Here is a 19075-nt window from a genome sequence, read left to right as displayed (position 1 = left end):
AACATTTTATTATTATCATCCCACAGCAAACCATGCTGATTAAAAAAAAAAAACCTCAACAGCACTGTGGACGAACTAACCTCTAAAGCTTCCACTGTATGCTTCCAATTTATTGCACATTCTAGTTTTTGGAAAAGCAAATAACACGTTTTAGCTTATTTAAGCCTGTCACACATCAGTTTATTTCATTCACAGCTTCACTGGCATTATTGAATATCAAAAACGCCAATTAAATTGAAAAGAATACTTTGCTAAGCTTGTTATTTTTCAGCTCCTTTGTGTTGCATTTACATTTGGTAATAACCGCTTTTAAATTGTCATCACATTTTTGTGTCTGTAGAAAAAAAAATAAAAATAAAATAATAATAATAATAATAATAATAATAATAATAATAATAATAATAATAATAATTTTAGATGTTTGGTACAGTCATAAATGCATAAGAGCTTTAGAAGTGACCCAAAACTAGCTAAGCCATCATAAAATTTAATAATAGCATCTGAATTTACAAGTCTTCACAAAAATGTACAGTTTAAAACCTGTGATGCAAATGTTAGAAAAAGATGAAGGCGCTGGAGGTGAAGTTAGCTTTGAGACTGTAATTCAGAGTAAGACAGGTTGCCTGAGTGTTTGCCTGTTATTGTGACTATGAGCCATTATTTTATATCACCGCATCTTTGAGGATGTCAAGTCTTCTCCAAAATGTAGCCTGGAAGTTCAGCGAGGTCCAGAGAGCAGAGTCAGATTCTTGAGCGTCTTCCTTGTTATGGCTTGCGTGTGCCTGTGTCGTCACTTCCTGTCCGCTGCATCAGCTGCTGCAGGAGCTCAACGTAGAGTTCGACACGGCTGACAAGAGGAGCATTTTTCTCAGCACGAAGCAGCTTGGAGTATACATTCTTATAGGTTTTCAGCAGCTCCTCGTCCTTATTGCTGCAATAAAGATGAAAGAGTTCAAAAGGGCAGATGAAAAGGTTGCAAGCTTAAATTCACAATTAATCTCTTTTGTTCTTGTCAAGGTCAAGGTAACTTTATTTATACCCATAGGCAAGATATTTATATGATTGTACTTGCTCTATTTTCTGACCTTTAATTAAAGTGACTCCGTGCCCATTTTGTTGTTTCCTAAAATCAATCACCATATCTTTTGTTTTGTTTTTTCCTTTTTAAATACATTTCATGTAGTCATAGTAAATGTTGCTGTACCCGTATACTGTCAGGTAGGACCGCTACTTAATTATTAGAATGTGATAAACAGTAAAGAGTATGATCTATTTTAGCTTTATTATATCACCTTTAAATGTCTTTTGTTTCATTAAATCCAAAAACTTTTCCCTAAAAGTTTGATCTAGTCCCAATGGTTTTTTTTTTTTATTATTTTATGGCCGTTTTACAGCAATAGCTTCTTGCCATCACATGTCTCATGATGGTAAGCAATAAGACAGTGACATTAAAGACAGATATTAAAATAAAGGTCTGTGTAAAACTTAAGTAGATATCCTAACCAGCTTTCATACTGGAGCTCACCTTGGTTTACGTTTCGCTGTCGTCATCAGTTTGATCACCTGCAGGAGCAGGAAGGAGAAACTGGGCTCAAATACGCCAATTAACTTCATCACTTCCTGGAGGTTCAGTCCTGCCATTGGGCCATTGGCTACGTCGGAAGACTCTGCTGACTCAGCAGAGTCTGGTTCATTCAACTATGGAACAAGAAGTAGAAGGAAAAGACTGTATGTTACCAAAGCTTTACAAATTCAGTCATTTCCACCAAGTTATTTTTACTACTCAGAAGAATTTAGCTGTAATGGGGTTACTGGGGCTTCATTAACATGAGTATAATATACACTCATTTGATTTATTAAATGGTCAGAAAACACTTAGATTTTTGTTAAATAAGGAATTAGAAACTCACTGCCTGTGCTGTATGCTTATGTGCATAAATCACACCGCTGAGCCAGGAAAAATCCTCCATGAGCTACTGTGAAACTTACCTCTGTCTGCTCCTCCTGTAGCTCTTTATGAATCAGCTGGAAAGCATGGCGGGTTTCTGTCATGATCTCTATTGCTCCAGTCAGGCTCTTCAGCTTAGCTGTGCTGCTGTTCTGACCTGTGGACAAACAACATGAAGAATTATCAAAAGAGGCTTTGAAAAGAAACACGGTTTTTCAATTCAGCCCTCATCTGACAAAAATAAAACAAAACATTGCAGCCAACATTGTGATAGTCATCATAATGAATAGCTGCGCACCTGCCATCGTAAACTCAGCAAAAGCCACCCTCTCCAGCAACGTGCGGAGCAGCTCGCAGGGTGCGTCTTTGAGGCTGAGGAATAAACTGACAGCCTTGCTGTAGTGAAGCTCTGCCAAGCTCCGATGCTGCTTTCTCAAGTGTTCATCCCCCACCTGTCACATAATTACAGCCAGAAACACAGACATCCATCAGCTCATTATACCGCTACAAGTATAAAGACAGGCAGCGTATCCCACTTCTGTTCTTTTCTAGTCAGCGTGAACGTCGTTTCCTTACCCAGAGTCACATATTTTATTTTTGGCGTGCATAAAAAGCGTTGAGCCAAGAAATGCCAATTATTAACACAAAGAGCATCCAAGACATTCAAAAGGAAAGGAGAATGGTTTTCTACTGTTGTATAATTTTACATAACTTCCCACCTGATTGCGAAAGCAGCTGTGGTACATAGAAGCCAAGCGGTGGTGGATGGTGGCAGCTCTGTACTGGTAGAGTGGCTGCCGAGCAGAGTCAGTCTGCAGGTCGCAGTACTTGAGAGACTTCATCATTGCTTCGGTCACCTCTCGCTCAATCTGTTAAGACAAACAGGAATGGATAAGTAAAAAATTACTGTGTATGAAAAATAAGAAATAAAATGTACTTGTAAATGTGATGAAAATATGATTAAAACAGAATATTTATTTACTTTCATGGCTTTTTATTAAACCTGACTTTCATCAGGTATAATACAATATGATAAAAGCATAAAAAACAAACAAACAACAAAACAAAGCAGATAAACAAAAATAACCCCCCCAAAAAATCTTGTCCTTGCTTTTTTTGGCGAAATGAGGAACTCTTTCTCAGCTACAAGTGTGAGAGATTCAGCATAGCAAGGATAAAGCTGTAAACTGAAGTGCTACCAACAAGAGTGACTAATGGACTGAAATCATTTTCCAGCCAAAGATTCACTATAATGATTATTCAAGTGGGGTGTGTGGTGTTTGCTGACCCAATTCATGCACAGTGTGTGTCCCTTTATCAGCGCAGAGCTGGTCCTGATACAAAAAGGCTACAAGTCAGACAAGTAGATCAAAGTGATCTGATAACAAAGGGAAGGTGTCCACACATGCATCATTAGCAAAAGAGGGAGAACTGCAGTGAATATAAATTGCATGTACCATGTAAACTAGACAAAAATATATGCAAGTATGATGAGTATGAGTAAATGTGTTAAATCCTTAATATTCTACTTAGCTCCAAATGTGTTGAAACCAACCTGTTCCTGGGCCTTCCTGGATACTGGGGCATAGTCCTGCAGAAGGGTGGCCAGTGTGAAGTACGTAGTGGACAATTCCCAGTTTACACTGTCCCACACTGCTGAGTGCTTCTCTCTGCTTGCCAATGCTTTCATGGCCTGCAGGTAGTAGTCTATAGCCTGAGGTAATATTGCAAAGATAGTATGATTAGGCACAGTCAAGATGCAGTGAGACAGACGATTGAAAAAACAAAAAAGCAGAGTGTTAGTAAGAACACTTAATCAAGAATTTAAGAAAACGTCAGCGTGGCACCTTGTTGTAGTAAAGAGCCTCTTCAGGTGAAAACTCTCCTCTGCCTTCATCGCCAGAGAGGTTACAGTGGGCCTGGGCACAGATTCTCATCAGCCTGCCAGTATTACACAGCAGTAAGGCTGTGTTAGTGCTGTCCCCAATGGCTTCAAAGTCCTTCATCCCTTTCTCAAAGAAGCCAAAGCTCTTTTTCCACATCTCCTGCTCTGCTGCAGACACAGACTTCTTCACTAAAAGGGAAACAGGAGAATAAAAAGGCTGGTGATATACTACAAAAAAAAAAAAAAGAAAAAAGAAAAAGAAAGAATAACTCTCATCGTACTCTTTTAAACAAACTGCATTTGCTGTAATTTAACTTACCCTCTTTCTCAGCCTGCATGGCTGCAGCCTGGTTCATGTAATAGACTCCCATCTCATTGCGTATGTTCCCCAGTCGTTTGAGAACCTGACTCAGCTGATCTGGAGTAAGATCTTTCAAAGGCTCAGAGACAAGTAGTTCATATGCTGCCTCATAGCACTTGCTGCTAACAAACAGCTGGTACTCTGGGTCCATCGCTAGGTCTGTTGCCATGCTGAAGGCTAGTAGATAGAGAATAAAAGGAATGGAATACTTTTTAGGACATTTTGCCAAACAATTTATTGTGAATGACTTTAAAGACAGTGAAATATTTAAGACACTGCACACCATAGCAGCAGGAATATCAATATACTGAATTTCTCTTTAAGGACTGACCCTGGCAACTGCTCTCTCTGTGCAGGCTGTGCAGAATCTCCTGGTCCTCTTTGGTCTGGTAGCTGTATTCCTCCAGGTAAGCTGCTCTGTTGTTTGCATTTTGAGCCAACATCAGCTGGATGTCCCCACACAGAGACAGGCACTGGCTGTGAAACAGCAACACATGTGGGTGTAGTGTACCGCTCACTGAACAATAGGCATCTGGAAGATGAGGGGATGGAAGAAGACAATTTTGAAGAAACCTGTCACTGTCAAGATTAAAATTAAACAACAAAAAAATGTAGTTTAAGTTTCAATTAATTGATTATGAAACAGTTAAAGAACCTCACCATAACACTGCAGAGATAGCTTGATGTAACGCAACGCTCGGCCATACTTCAGCAAGTTAGTGGCCGCATCAGAGAGGACGTAGTAGGCCTTTGAGGCTTTGAAGAAGAGTTTCAGCTTCATACGATGCTGCCAGGAGCCGGGGATCATCCCTGAGCGTGTTGTGTGCTTCTGCTCCCCTTGCAAGGGACCTGCTGTTTAAAAAGCGAGAAGACAGGAAAAAGAAGCGTCAGTGAAAACCATTTTTGTCTATGTCACGTTTTCTTCTGCAGTATTAGAAGTTGTTATTACCCCTTTCAAGCAGGAGAGAGATGCCTTTCTCAGCTGCACAGGCTCCAGTAGCACTTCTGTCTTCATATTTGAGAGGGATGGGTGTGTTGGGGTCAGCAGCTGGAAGATCGCTCTCTTTCTTGATGCTGCCATCCACCGCCTTTAATCCCTGTGGATTATGTTACAGCATTACAAAATTGTACCCAATCAATTTAGTAACATATTGTTTCTACGTGTCCAAATTGACACCTAGACTTTATACATAATGCATCTTGACCACCAACAGTCCAATAACAGATCCAGGCAGTAGCAGTTATTGTAGCCTGATGCTGCTTGTCTGTAGCAGAGATGGGACACCGTCTACAGACATCTGACAACCTCACTTCTTTTCAAAACCACACTAAGATTTTTTTCTCCATTTTTAAACATCAGACAAACCAAACAGACACTGAGATCACTTCAGGCAGTTTAACAAAACAGTTTATAAACCAAGAGCTGCAAGGAGACTTTGATTTGTAAATGTGTGTAGGTGTATTTGCCCTTTAATATAGAAGAGAATGTCAAACTTTTTGAAAAGTCACATTTTTTTGCACTGCAGGCAAACAAACATTCACATTAAACATTTAGAAAGTCACCTTAAGCACATAGCTCAGGACAAGTCTGCATCTCTCTTCCTTGTCTTGAGAAACGGGGAAAGCACAACTTGGCTGAATAAAAAAAATAAGAAAATATTAGTTTGTATGTATATAAAGATTTATTTCTATACTCCACTTTCCACCATTCAGTCGATGCTAAGAAGGCTGTGGAAACTTTTACAGATTCACTCACTCTGATCTGGTGAGTGGATCTGTACTTCTCCGGGACTGAGAGCTCCCCTACAGAGCGGATCACAGCCACCGCTTTGCTATCATCCTGCGGGCTGGAGCAGTTACTGTAGGAACCATCATCATCGCTGTCCTCCGTCAGATCCTCCTCTTCTTCCTCCTCCTCCCTGTCTTCGTCACTGTAGCTGTCCTCTGAACCACCGGCCCGCAGCGACTCCCCTCCATCTTCTTCAAGAGGCTCGTCGAGCTGGAACAGCTCTGACAGCATATAGTGGGCAGAAGCGATGATCTGAGCAGACAGAAGACAGAGGCGATCAGGGCTGAAGTCAAGTTCAATCAAATCTAAGTAGCATACTCAGAGTTAGTCAAGTGGTTTCACATTGCATTTTCTCCACTGTCTGAATATAGATACAAAAATAAGAATATCAAAGAAGCAGCAGGAGAAGGATAGTAGGAAGATAGTAAGGACTTAGGTCCATTAATAGTTGGACAAAGTCATCTAAAATTTGCCTCTTTATACCACAAGTGCATCGCTCCACATTTTAAGAGGCTCACACTATTAGTGTTTAGTATTAAATTTGAATATTATTTTTGTCTCTTGAATGAAAACCCTACAGCTGAGAGGTCAAATGCATTGTAACTTAAGAAAACACCCGCAAATAGAAAAACACTGCAAAAGCACACCTCTTCTCCCTCACAACATTCATAAAGCCTCTGCTTCTTTTGACCGTGTGTCAGTGCAGTCCTTCAGATGTTTCGATTTCTGTCACTTGCACAGCTGGTCCCCAGAAACACTTCCATTGTTTTTGTGAGATTGTTTTTTCTACTTCCATCCATCAATTCTCTTCCGCTTATCCTTTTCAGGGTCTCGGGGGTGATGGAGCCTATCCCAGCTGTCTTAGGGCGAGAAGCAGGGTACACCTGGACAGGTGGCTAGTCTGTCGCAGGTTTTTTCTACTTCCTTTGTGTTTTATTCAACTTCTGTCGTGCTTTGTGCGCCTCTGTCAGTGCGCCCCAGGGTGGCTGTGGCTACAACGTAGCTTGCCATCACCAGTGTGTGAATGTGTGTGGTCCTTAGGGACTAGTAAAAGCGCTATATAAATATAGGCCATTTATCATTTGTCTCCTTTTGCAGCATTTTTTTTTTCTTTTTGCTGGTGTTTTCTTAAGTTGCAGTTCATTTGACCTTTCAGGGCCACCGTAAAACAACCCGTTATTAACTTGGAAAGAGTATCGACTTTCTCATTTGTCTGAAAATCTGCACCTACCTGAGGATGTCTGTCTTGATCTAGAAGTTTGACACAGTTCAGCAGCAGAGTTCTGATTGTGCCATAGTGCTTTCTGTTTTGTCGCGCTTTTAGCATCAAGTTGCTGGCCACTCTGTGTCACACACACATGAACATAAAGTTAAAACAACAAGAACACACTGACGTACTGGCATGCCCAGTAACTACTGATTTAATTTAATTTACACCTTGCAAAGCTCAACAGTTTATCAAAGGGCTATCACACAGAGACAGATGTCATTCACATCCTCATCTCCGGCCAATTTAGAACAAATCAAACTAACATGACCGCTGTTAAACTGCACCTGGATAAAAACTGCAGTCACGTGACAACAGGCGAACTCCACACATCTATTCAACTGGTTTACACCCTGAATCTTCTCGCTGTGAGGTGTCAGTGCTGTCCAAACACCTAACCCCACACTTCAAACTTTATAAACACTTTTCACAGTATGACACAAGGCCGCTCGTATTATCTGTCTTAGATACTTACTTGTATAATAATACAGCCACAGGAAGAGTGAAGGGATTCTGATATTTCTCTTCCTCAGCCTCCTCACACAGAGTCGTAAGATCATAAAGCTTCACAATGTCACTCCCACTGGCTGTGGATTTAAGAAATTACTTTAGAAAACACTTTTTCACAATAATACAACTTTTAGATCATTCCTGCTCACTTTTTCCCCCACCTTTGAAAAGCCAGTACGTGTGACCCTCCTTAGTGCAGTTGGACTTCAGGAAAGAAAGGACATTTTGGGCGATGTCTTTCACGACTCTCGTGGAGAAAGTCGAGTTCTCCAGATGAGGGATGTCCTCTGTTTTTATCATCTCGTATTTCTGAAGTAAAAATCAAAAATTTCCCACCATGAGCACCACAGCACAAACTGCTTATGCTCACAGTACTTGTTGTTTTATTTATTTATTTTCCCCACAAGCAAAGAAAAACTTTATCATAATTAATATGCAAATTGTTTCAGTAAGGATTACCACCATTTAATTGGATCACCGACTGCATATGGGAGAACCTCTTGCGTAAGCATCAAGTTGAACTATGTATTCCTCTCACTATATTACATTCACACATATCCTTTTAATTAAACCAATTAGCTCACATTTAACAGATTTTTCATTCCAACATGTTTGTCTTTTAATGTGAAATCGTTTTGAACTTGTAGACTAAGTCTAAGGGCAATTTTTCCCCTGATTTAAAAAACTAATTTATGCAGAGATTTGCTCCAAAAACTAATTGGATCATATATGCTGTGCACACTGCTCTTTAGTGAAACTTGGTGGAAACATCGACCAAGTGCATTACATACAGGCACAGGCACTGCCTAGGCTTGTGGTTCGTGTTTTACTCCCCAATGACATTTGCAGCTTAGACCCGACACACAAAATGAACTTAATTAATGAACATGTGTTATTGATTAAAAGAAGCCATAAGCCTGCTGATTGTTAAGCTGTGGAGACATTCTTAAATTAAATCTCAAAAGGACAAGCAGGATTTTATTTACCACTGCACCCTTAATGTCTCTTGTGCTGTTGTATTATATTCTTATATACAGTGTAGAACAATTTCAAATATCTCTGCGCAGCGAGTTACAGTCTCCTCCTTCTGGATGAAGGCTTATAGTCCCAAATTCTCAAAAACCCATTATGCAAATAGCTTTATTCCAGCAGCCACCACTCACATGAACAAATCAATATTAAAATTTAAAATAACCAAGACCAACCAGGTACCATCATCTTATCTAATGATTTTCTATTAGGCATGGCTACTGTATGAAATATTTTAGCTTACCTGAACAATGCCATTAACGTGAAAACACATGACAAGTTCTGGGACGTTACACATCAGATTATCAAGCCAGTAGTCGATGCCTGTCAGAATGTTGATTGGTTTATTGTTGTCCCTGAAAAAAACAAAAACAAAACACAGAGTTGGATGTTTGAGACTGAGCAGGAAGGATGTAGCAGGATGAATCCAATGATGCTGGTTCATCTCTTAAAGTCAGTTATCCTAAATTAAAAGATGACTCTATGAACAATATTTACATGCTATGATGCCCTACATAATGTATGCCAACCTATTACATAACTGTTTCATTATGTCATAAGAATAATTTAACATTATGTTGGTGAGACAAATACCCAGAAGGAGCTAAAAGAATCCAATTGAAATACAATTAAAATGCATGACTGCACTGTCATTTAGCTCCTAACGAGTGCTAATTTCAGATCCTGGGTAGGAACCAATGAATTAAAATCCTACCTGAGTCTCAGACTGACGGCAGGATAACGACCACCTCCGAAAATAGGCATGTTGGACCCAACCAACATGTGTATGTCTTCAAAAGTCCACATGATGTTTCGTACAAAGTCATTTCTTAAACCCTGTCATGCAAGGGATATCAAAGTGTAAAAAATAAAATAAAATAAAAAATCATAAGATACATGTAGACACAGGGCGTATGTCTGTGAAGGTTCTCAGTCATCTAGGTCATCGTAGTCAAATGAGCACATGCTATTAGCTGTAGTATTATACTATTAAGAAAGGATAAAAGGATGAAAAGATTGTGTTACCTGGCCGTTCTCTCCTTCGTTGAAGATTGTCGGGAGGTTTTGCTCTTTAGGAACAGAGGTCACCTGGCCCAAAGCAAAACTGCTGTCGACGGTAACACTTTCCTGCACATTTAACAGCACACTTCATTTTTATTTCATCTCATGTGACACAAAATACTTTTGAATGTGGAACAAATACAAAATTTAATTCCAGAGATGACTAAAAGCTTAACTTACCCGTTTGGGAGCTTCTGATTCTTCTGCATTAGACGTTGTGCTAGTGAAGGCTGTAGGCCATGAAGAGCTGAACTCATCAGCACCACTGTCCTCCTCTCCTTCATTCAGGCCATCTGATTGAGGCTCAGCAGCCCCATCACCATTTATACTGCAAGAAACAAAACAATAACGAAAACAAAAAAGTTGTTTTACTATCAGATTGAAGAATAACTCACGTTCAACTCCAGCACTTATTCGAGCAAAGCCAACTCCTCACCTATAATAGAGAAACTTTGACAGGATTGCTTTTTGATACCAGTGCTCTTTACTCTTCTTTTTTCTCTGCCACTTCTGATCTATTAGCCGCTGGTAAAACTCCTTCAGCCATGTCCAGTCTCCTGTCTACAACACATAAGTTGCATTGAGAGTTAAATAATATATTCATTTAACAGTTACTACCATGATTAATAACAATAATAACAATTTTAATACTACTGGCCAATATTCACTTCCATCAGCATACTGTCAAATAAAATTGCATTTACACATTTCAGTGGGCGATACTAATCTGTTGTGTCACATCAATTTTGCACAGGGTGAAATGTTCTCAATGTTTTTACTAAATGTAAAACATCAGTTTTAGAGTTTTGTAAAAATGTATTTTCTCTGAAACAGGAACAAGAAATAAATAACACAAAAATAAATCAATCACTGGAAAAATATCCATTGGGACTCCCTATTCATCAAGCTTTTATGTTAAACATTGATAGATGCCCGTTACTTCACAGTCAATATTAATAATGGAGGCAATATCCTCTTGATTTTAAAAAGTGTCGCTCGGCTGTACCTGAGAGGATCTCATGAAAAGCTCTTGAATGTCCAGCTCATCTAAAAGCAAAGTCCTCCCCACACGATGAACTGCCATACTCAGATGGGACTTGCTGTAGGGAATTTTCAAAAGCTTCTTGATGTTCTGAAGGTAAAAAAGAATTCTGTTAACATCAACTGCATGCCTCTGAAGCTAACAATGAAATAGCTCTGCAGCAGCTCCACAAACCTCTGAGTCTGAAACCACATCAACATCATCTCCGATGCAGTCGATGAACTCGTACGCCATCCCAAAACTGCAAAAGAAAAAACACAGTTTACTCAATACAAACTAACTGCGTAGCAATAATTAAAGTCTTCGTCTTCAAGCGTATCCATAATTTACCCACTCACATCCTAAATGAAAGTGCAGCAGCTTGGGGGGTTTTAGTACTTTGAATTATGTAGTGAAAAGTCCTCCACTGTAAGTTTGAAACATAGTTTTGCAACTATGCAATACTCTATTCCACACCTTGTTTATTGTGGATAGAGTATCAGTCTTCATGGGTCTCCAGAAGTGCATAAGGACCAGTAACACAGGCGATCTGCTAAGCAGATTTTCACAATTAGGAAAAGAATATCTGCTGCTAATAGAAACTTTACTTAGTTTCTTCTCTCATCCAGATATAGTCGCAACATCTCGAAGAAATAGAACTGAATGTATTAAAGCTGCATATCCTCATAAATGTAATCTTGAGAAGTAAACCATTTTTTAAATAAGGTAATAAGATATAACTAACATTTTTTTCTTAATTTCTTGTTTCTTATGATTTCATTCAGACACACCCACACCAGTGGTGGTGAAAGCCAAAGTATACATTGGGCATTTGCATTATCCAGTGTGTACCTATCCATAATTTTAACTGCATTTGGTTCTGACTCATGCTGTGCTCTCTTTAGTTATTTTTGCCATATAGTTAACCATTTCGCAAATTACATTTAAACAAAAGATATTATACTTGGCGTAATGATAAAAGTGGTGCCTATCTACCTCAATCATGAGCTCGACACCAATTCAAATTCAATCTTTCCCATAAAAATTAAACCCGTGCCCCCTTTTCTAAATTATACCTGGAAAAGGGCTTGCTCTTGCTGCTAGATCCTAATATAGTGGTCCCAGCGCTGCCCAGCTGGGGGTTTTCTCTCAGCCAGTTGGCAGGAGGTAGCTTCAAGTCGGTCTTTTCCTGCAGGAGGGCATAGCTGGTAGGTGGTGGGGCTGCGCAGTACTTGACCACAGCACGGCTTTTTATTTCACTGCTGCCTGAGCATATTGATGATTCCTACAAATAACAATATCAAGCTTGTGAGAATGAATGGACAGCACTGACAGAGTAACATTTAAATAAGGATATGTCTGGCAATTGATTATCATGAGTATAGTATGCACACTGATGTTCTTCTGTCAGCTGCACCCTTTTAGGATCACCACAGTGGATCGTCTGCCTCCTTCCAACCCATCTGTACCATCATGCTCTGTCAAACCAACTCTCTGCATTTCCTCCTTTACCGCTTTCACAAATCTCATTGGTTGTCTTTTTTTCCTCCAGCTCCATATTTAACATCTTTTGCCCAGTAAATCCACTATCTCTCTCCTCCAAATGCCCAAATGATCCCAGGCATATGGAATCCTTTACCTTCACTACTTCTACTCCTTTCATCTACACTGTCTCGCTCCCCTGTCACCTGTCTCGCTCTTATTCCCTCACATGTATTATGTCTTGCTTTTCTTGACCTTCATTCTTCTCTCCAGAGCATTCATCCACTTCATCAGGCTCTCCTTCACCTGCTTCCCACTCTCACTAAAGTTATAGGATGTCTACAGATGGCACTATAAATCCACTGTAGCCTAACTCAACATTAGCACTTCAAATACTAATTAAAGAGTGTTATACATGACAACATACTACATACTAGATGGTAGATTATCCTTGCAGACTAGTTACTTACATGTTTACTGTTGTCTCCAGTGCAGGTAGGACCACTGACTTCTTCCTTTGCATTATCCAAGGGGGTGCAAGGCTCTCCGTCTCCAGCTGATGCGCTCATACTGGACATACAAAGATCTAATTCACCAAACAACTCCGATTTAATAAACAAATAACATGTCCATGGCTTCGACAAGCCGTGGACCGTCTATACATCAGTCGAATAACGAATGAGGTAAGTCAACATGTTGGCAAAGTTAGTTAGCTTGACAAGCTAGCTCCTCGATAAAGAAACGCTGGCACGTAAAGCTGTAAAATGGAAGTTTCACTAGACTAATTAAACCTAAACGACAAGAAGGCGAACAGTTTTCATTGCTTTGTAAACGACTAATGTTTAGCTCTTAGCTCCGTGACTACTTACACAAGCCTGTAGCCTGCAGCCAGTCTATTGACAGAGCAGTCGCAAGCGCTAGCAATAAGCCAACAACAACTTCCTGTTTCAAGGCAAAAAGAGTTACAAAACTAATTTTATCAGTTGTTTCGAAGAATAAAACTTTTCAATAATAATAACATTTTTACATTTACATTTTAAAGCTATAACTTTAGATATTTGTTTTAGTAAAGGAAAAATATTTTATCTGAAACGATTTATTGTGAAAAATAGATGAACCGGAAGTGTTTTCATAAGTTCTTTCTAGAAAAGTGGAGTATATTCTTCTGATACCTTTTATTCTGAAATTCACTGTTCACATCATTGTTTTAATTTAACGTGAGCTTTGCATGTGGTGTGATTTTTCTCTTTTTAAACAATTTGATTCAGTCCAAGGGACGCAAACAATTCCAGTGCACTTCTGTTCAGGTCTTTAGCTGTTAAAAACCTGTAAAAGGTTGTGATACTTTTTTAAATATGTAAAAAAGCATCACAAACAAAAGCATTTAGGTTCAGGGATATTTTTTTATAAATTATGAGATGATAAGTCATGAAAATATTAGCAGTGGAGGGACAATTTAAGCATATAAATAATTATTATATTCGAGTACTAATGTTTCTCCTGTCCATAATATAATATAATATAATATAATATAATATAATATAATATAATAGGGATCCTTGTGAGAATGTCTAGCCAGTAGTGGAATGTCAAGCTGATGAGTGAAAAGGGAGGAGCTGTGAAACTTTGCTGAGTGCATTTAATTCCTGCGTGGACGACACAGACTTCATGTGAGGGCTGAAGACGCTGTAATCCAGCTGCTTTAGTATAGTCTATACTGGATGCGCAAACGTGACAGGTTTTTCCTTAAAGTGTCCATTATAATGGAAAGTTGGAAGAATCACGTGCGCCAAGGGCTGCAGCATAGAGACCACAGAGAAAAACTCCCGTTTGTTGGCGTTTTCACAAGCTGTAAGATTAACTTTTCTCTGCCTCTCTCGATGTTGTCCTCTCTATCAGAGCCTAAGGACGTCTGCCTGTTTTCTTTTAGTGTCTCAGCTGGAGGAACGCTTTGAACTTCGCGACGAGATTTTGGCTGATGTTCAGTCTCAGAGGTTAGAAATGCAGAATTTAACTTACCCTACATCTGGCGCTTGCGCTGATCGGTTTGTCCTCTGCTTGATTTTTTTTTGTAAAGTATTTTAAATTTGCACACTTGTTTTTATTTTCAGTTTAGAAACACATGGAGTTGAGGTTGGGGGAAACACCACACTGCTTCGACTCCGGCTGAAAGAGAGTGAGCACCTGGCAGATAAGGTGGGTTAAATGAGGAGTAATCCAATGATTAAACGCCCCAGCGGCTCAAACTTTCTACTACAGGAAAGACGTTTACGTATAATGCAGAGCAGCATATTTGCATTGATATGCAGGAACACCACATCTGACAATCTGAAACAACTTTTAGAGCATTTGAACTTTTAAAAAATGAATAAATAAATAAACATTCATTATTGCAACTGGTTCAGAGGAGTGGAGAAAATACTTTAATAATCATCTTTAATGGGTGTGTGCTGTTGTCTGCTTTTGAACTGGGTCACTTCACCCTTTGTTTTGCCTACCCAGTTATCTCAAACTGTCTCCGACCTTACCACCGTCCTCCATCTCAAAGAAGCTGAACTACAGTACTGGCAATCACGGTAATTCAAATACCTTGGTTAGTACTGACTATGATTCCAAGATTAAAAAAACACACTAGGTGACACAGACAATGTAAAAGCAACGCATGATGGACCAGATTGAGGAAAGTGTTAATTCCCGGTATATTTCAGCTCTAGTAAAGGTATTTTTCAAATTGAGTTTCCCCATAATTAGTCAGTATGTTGCTGATTAATCCTAGAGTAGTAAACAGTTAATTTGGTCATATAATAAACTTATTTTATATTCGTAGAAATACTGAACCACTGAAATAAAGACGTATAATTTTCCAGGTTAGGCCGATTGTTGGAATTTTGTATTGAGAATATAAGGGATCAGTTCGTCACCATTATAATACTTTGCTGTTACAGTGTGTCTCAGTTCCATCAAGAGGCACTTACTCTGGCTAAAGGGAGTAACACCCTGAAGGAAGCCCTTTCAGAATATGAGTTCACCATAGAGTGTCAGTCCAAAGAGTTAGCAGCCCTGCGTGTGGATCAGCAGTGCCTAAAGGAAGCTCTTGCAGATGCACTGAGAGAGAAAGAACGGCTATTACAGCGATGGATGGAGGAGAAAATAGAGGAAGCGGACAGGTTGAATAATTACAACGTCACTCAGGCAAGGTGAGATAATGAGTTCAGGAGTTGCAAAGCTCAAAAATTTAAATATGTTAACTTTATATGATAGCATGATCACACTTTAAAGCTTAAAAGTTGTCTGGGACTGCTCCCTTTTACCAGGTGGCAACATTTGACCAAACGTCTGAGGAAGCACCTCCAGAAAGGTGTGGGGAAAGAGCGTGAGCCCACGCTGACCAACGCTTCAAGTGATGCAGCACAGTCTACATCAGCCATTCAGAGTAAGAATCTGCATATAGATATTAACACCCATTAGATGCAAACAAATGGCTGACTTTTAGGCCATCCTTTTTGCTCTTTAAATTAAGAAGCTTTAGGTCGTAGGTTAAAGACAAGTGTGTCTTAGTGGTGAGCTGGTAATATGATACACAAAAGGCTAATGAAAAAATGAGACAATAGTGCAAAATTATTTTTTTTTGTTTGTTTGCTTTTAACCATCTAACTAGATAGCAGTGGCAACTTCATAAGAGTTACAGTACATGAAGTACTGAATATGAACTCTTGGACCCAGCTACTAATAAAACCTAATGGTAGTTAAGAATTTAATAGGAAATTCATGTGCAACCACTTTGATATCATGCTATTTTTGAGCAAGATTTTTTTTTCCCAATTCAATTTATTTATATAGCACTCTTCACAGCATAAAAACTGCAAAGATATACATATACAATCAAACATTCAGCACAAATCTAAATAAAAGCCAGTCTAAATAAATGAGTCTTAAGCTGCTTTTTAAAAGAATAAATACAATCAATACAACGTAATGATGGAGGGAGAGCATTCCACAACCTGGAGGCCACCGCTCTAAAAGATCTCTCTCCTCTGGTCTTAAAACGTGTTCGTGGGACTAGCAGCAGCCTTTGATTAGATGATCTCAGGCTGCGAGAGGGAGCGTGGGGTTCTAACAGATCAGAAATGTAGGCAGGGGCATCACAATTCAAAGCTTTAAAAGTCAGTACCAAGATTTTAAAATGAATTCTAAAATGTATGAATGTTGCAATAATAGCAAATGCATCAAAGTCTTTTTTTTTTCTTTTTCTTTTTTTTTTTTTTTTTTACAGTTTCACCACTTTATTCTACAGCTCAAGACCTTTTAATTCAATGTTTGGTCAAAAGAATCAGTGGTAATTGTTTTGTGTCTGCCTATCTTGTCCTCAGGGATCAATATTCCAACAGATATGCACAGTGGACTCCCAGACCAGTGTCATATCTCGGGTCCACCACAGGCCTAATATTCCCTTCAGATCCCAGGGAGAACACTTTTTTTCTCCCCAGTGCTTATAGATGAAATGATGACATAAATAATGAAAATGTAGTTTTTTTTCTTTGCAAATGTTAGGACAAATTGCTCACATGGATCTATTTTATTTTTATTATTTATCTAAAAATATATTTAAAGATCCACTATACTATGCAAATTTGTTTGTGACTTATAGTTAGAATGCCTAGTTTCACATCACAAGTCACCCTGAAGTTTAGCTGATCACATGTGGACATTGTCTTCATGATCAATGCATCAAACCCTTCCGGTTCTACGATTATTATTCTTTTAAACAGTTAACCTTTGAAACAACTTCATATAGTTTTCAGTTGGTTTTTTTTTTAACATTTTAATTACTGTTCAACAAATTAAACATTTAATAATTTTGAAAAATCAAGCTCAGTGTTAGTTTACTGTACACTCTTGTATGTAATTATGTGTTACTGTCTTCTTTATCACCTGTAAAAAAAAAAAAATAAAATAAAATAAAGAGACTTTTATGCCTTTAAAAAAAAAAAAACCCTCTCCTGAACAAAGACTATCATTTTAAACATTGCATGTTGTATTCCTTAATTGATTAAATATTAAATACTAAGAATTTCATTGTGGTGTATTTCTCATTCTGTTTGATCACAAATCTGAAATATTTCAAAATGTTTTGGGGTTGTTTTTTGTTTTGTTTTAATCATCAGAATTCAGTTTCTGATCTCTAGGATCGGATTGCAGTTTGTTTGCTGCCTGTTTCCATGGTCACCAGTGTTGGCATTAGTAGTTAAGTTGCACAGTGTGTGGAGTGCGTGTTGGGTTTTACTGATTGTGGTCTAAACACCTCAAGCTGTAGTGGAAAAATGGTAAAAGGTGGAAAGCGGCATTTTTCAGTGAGCACTGATTGCAAATGGGTAAGAAGTCTTAATTTCATTGGTTTAATTAAATTGTAGCATTCTAAACCTAGATGTGTAATTAGGTTTTCTTTCATTTCGTTCCCAGTTTGCTCATCCAGGTTTATCAGAAAATGAGACAAAGACTGGAGAGAACTGTACAAGCACTGGCATCATGCTGACTCAAGTGAAGTCATCGTTGCCTCAGGCTTTAAACTTTCAACGCTATCCCAAATGGAAAAGTCAGCAGGTGTGTATGTAGATAAGGCATGGCCTTACTGCTTTTGATATCATAGTCACTGCCAGTGGCCTTTTTTATTTTTCTTGGACTTGCTATCACAGTTCTGTATTTAGTTGCTCTCCCAGTATGAGTTTTATGGGTTAACTTGCAGAAATCCAGAGAGTATCCCTTCTCAGACCATGACAACAAGCACGCCTTAAAAGACGACGTCATTGTATTCTCTCAAGTAAGTATGTAGTGAAAGGTTCAAAGTTTTGCTGAACACAAGATTCACCACATTATACTTTTAAAAGGGGACCGTGTATATTCTATGTTGATGTACTTCAGAGTGTGGGAAGGAGGAGGTGTCTTGATGATCGCAGACAGCATATCTCCCGTTTCTGCCTGTGCCATGGTGGAACTGACAATAGCACCAAAGAGTCTCGAGGGAACGCCACAGCCTACCAGAGTGACTTCATAGTGAAGGAGGTTGTTGACTCTGCATCCAGAAACCGCCGCTTCCCTCACAACCACAGGCAGAAGTCTGCAGAGGCAGCTTTGGCACAGGCGGGGGAGACGTTTATGTGGTTCGGACGAGACGATTCTGACCAGTCTGACACCCTGCAAGTGCTGGCAGCTACCAACTGCTCAACACCATCCAAGCCTTAAGATATTCTTACATTTAATGCCCAGATGGCATCATTAGGGGGCCATAGCATGCACCGAGCTTCCTTCACTTGCATATGAGCTGTAATCCATTAAAAATTGTGAACTTGGAACCAAGATTTATCCCACAGCATACTCAATATCAAATGTTCCAAGATTGGAAAAAGCATTAACATAGTTTAAGTAACATTTATTGCATAGAAACTATGCAAAGTGATTACTTTCAAAGTTTAGAACCTGCAAAAACTACTTCAATACTTTTGCTAGTACTTAAGTGATTTTATCTCTGTATTTCTAACATTGTAAGGCTGGTGATAAAATGATCAGAATCAACGGCAGGTACTTTTTGCATCTCAACTGTTGAGAGTTCAGTCAGCCTCAGGCAGAAGAATGAACTATCAGCTAATGTTGACTCCATTAAATATGCTAAAGTTGCTACAAACATTTCAGAAACGCAATATAGCAATGTAGCACAATGTTATTT

General features: G+C 38.9%; 3 protein-coding genes across 4 annotated transcripts; 2 read left to right on the top strand and 1 right to left on the bottom strand.

Annotated features, from left to right (window-relative positions):
- Positions 1–24: 24 nt before the first annotated feature.
- Positions 25–13331, bottom strand: edrf1 (erythroid differentiation regulatory factor 1). 2 transcript variants are annotated; one of them, XM_006783718.2, is made up of 26 exons: positions 13224–13331; positions 12825–12924; positions 11949–12157; positions 11068–11134; positions 10858–10983; positions 10288–10412; positions 10032–10179; positions 9816–9917; positions 9505–9626; positions 9034–9145; positions 7922–8069; positions 7726–7837; positions 7215–7326; positions 5951–6235; positions 5758–5829; positions 5144–5291; positions 4855–5046; positions 4526–4726; positions 4153–4371; positions 3796–4022; positions 3504–3662; positions 2668–2817; positions 2247–2400; positions 1990–2105; positions 1526–1698; positions 25–931 (listed from the first exon to the last, which is right to left on the bottom strand). In XM_006783718.2, the coding sequence occupies exons 2-26, from the start codon at positions 12921–12923 to the stop codon at positions 766–768; spliced, it is 3744 nt and encodes a 1247-aa protein (XP_006783781.2). In that variant the 5' UTR covers position 12924; positions 13224–13331; the 3' UTR covers positions 25–765. The 2 variants fall into 2 exon arrangements, with proteins under 2 accessions (XP_006783781.2, XP_087706305.1); XM_087850179.1 differs by lacking the exon at positions 13224–13331 and having other exon boundaries at positions 12825–12932.
- A 698-nt stretch (positions 13332–14029) lies between these two features.
- Positions 14030–17116, top strand: si:ch1073-143l10.2 (autophagy-related protein 16-1). Its single transcript, XM_006783992.3, has 7 exons — positions 14030–14205; positions 14285–14348; positions 14466–14550; positions 14857–14930; positions 15300–15551; positions 15669–15787; positions 16725–17116. The coding sequence occupies exons 1-7, from the start codon at positions 14076–14078 to the stop codon at positions 16796–16798; spliced, it is 798 nt and encodes a 265-aa protein (XP_006784055.2). The 5' UTR covers positions 14030–14075; the 3' UTR covers positions 16799–17116.
- A 465-nt stretch (positions 17117–17581) lies between these two features.
- On the top strand, positions 17582–18856 carry tex36 (testis expressed 36). The gene is made up of 4 exons (XM_006783717.2): positions 17582–17726; positions 17815–17955; positions 18098–18172; positions 18274–18856. Exons 1-4 carry the CDS (start codon positions 17676–17678, stop codon positions 18592–18594), a joined length of 588 nt encoding a protein of 195 aa, XP_006783780.1. The 5' UTR covers positions 17582–17675; the 3' UTR covers positions 18595–18856.
- The last annotated feature ends 219 nt before the right edge of the window (positions 18857–19075 follow it).

Source organism: Neolamprologus brichardi, chromosome 13 (assembly GCF_056152115.1).
Source record: "Neolamprologus brichardi isolate AB-2024 chromosome 13, ASM5615211v1, whole genome shotgun sequence".
Lineage (NCBI taxonomy): Eukaryota > Metazoa > Chordata > Actinopteri > Cichliformes > Cichlidae > Neolamprologus > Neolamprologus brichardi.
This window is presented reverse-complemented; position numbering and strand designations above follow the sequence as displayed.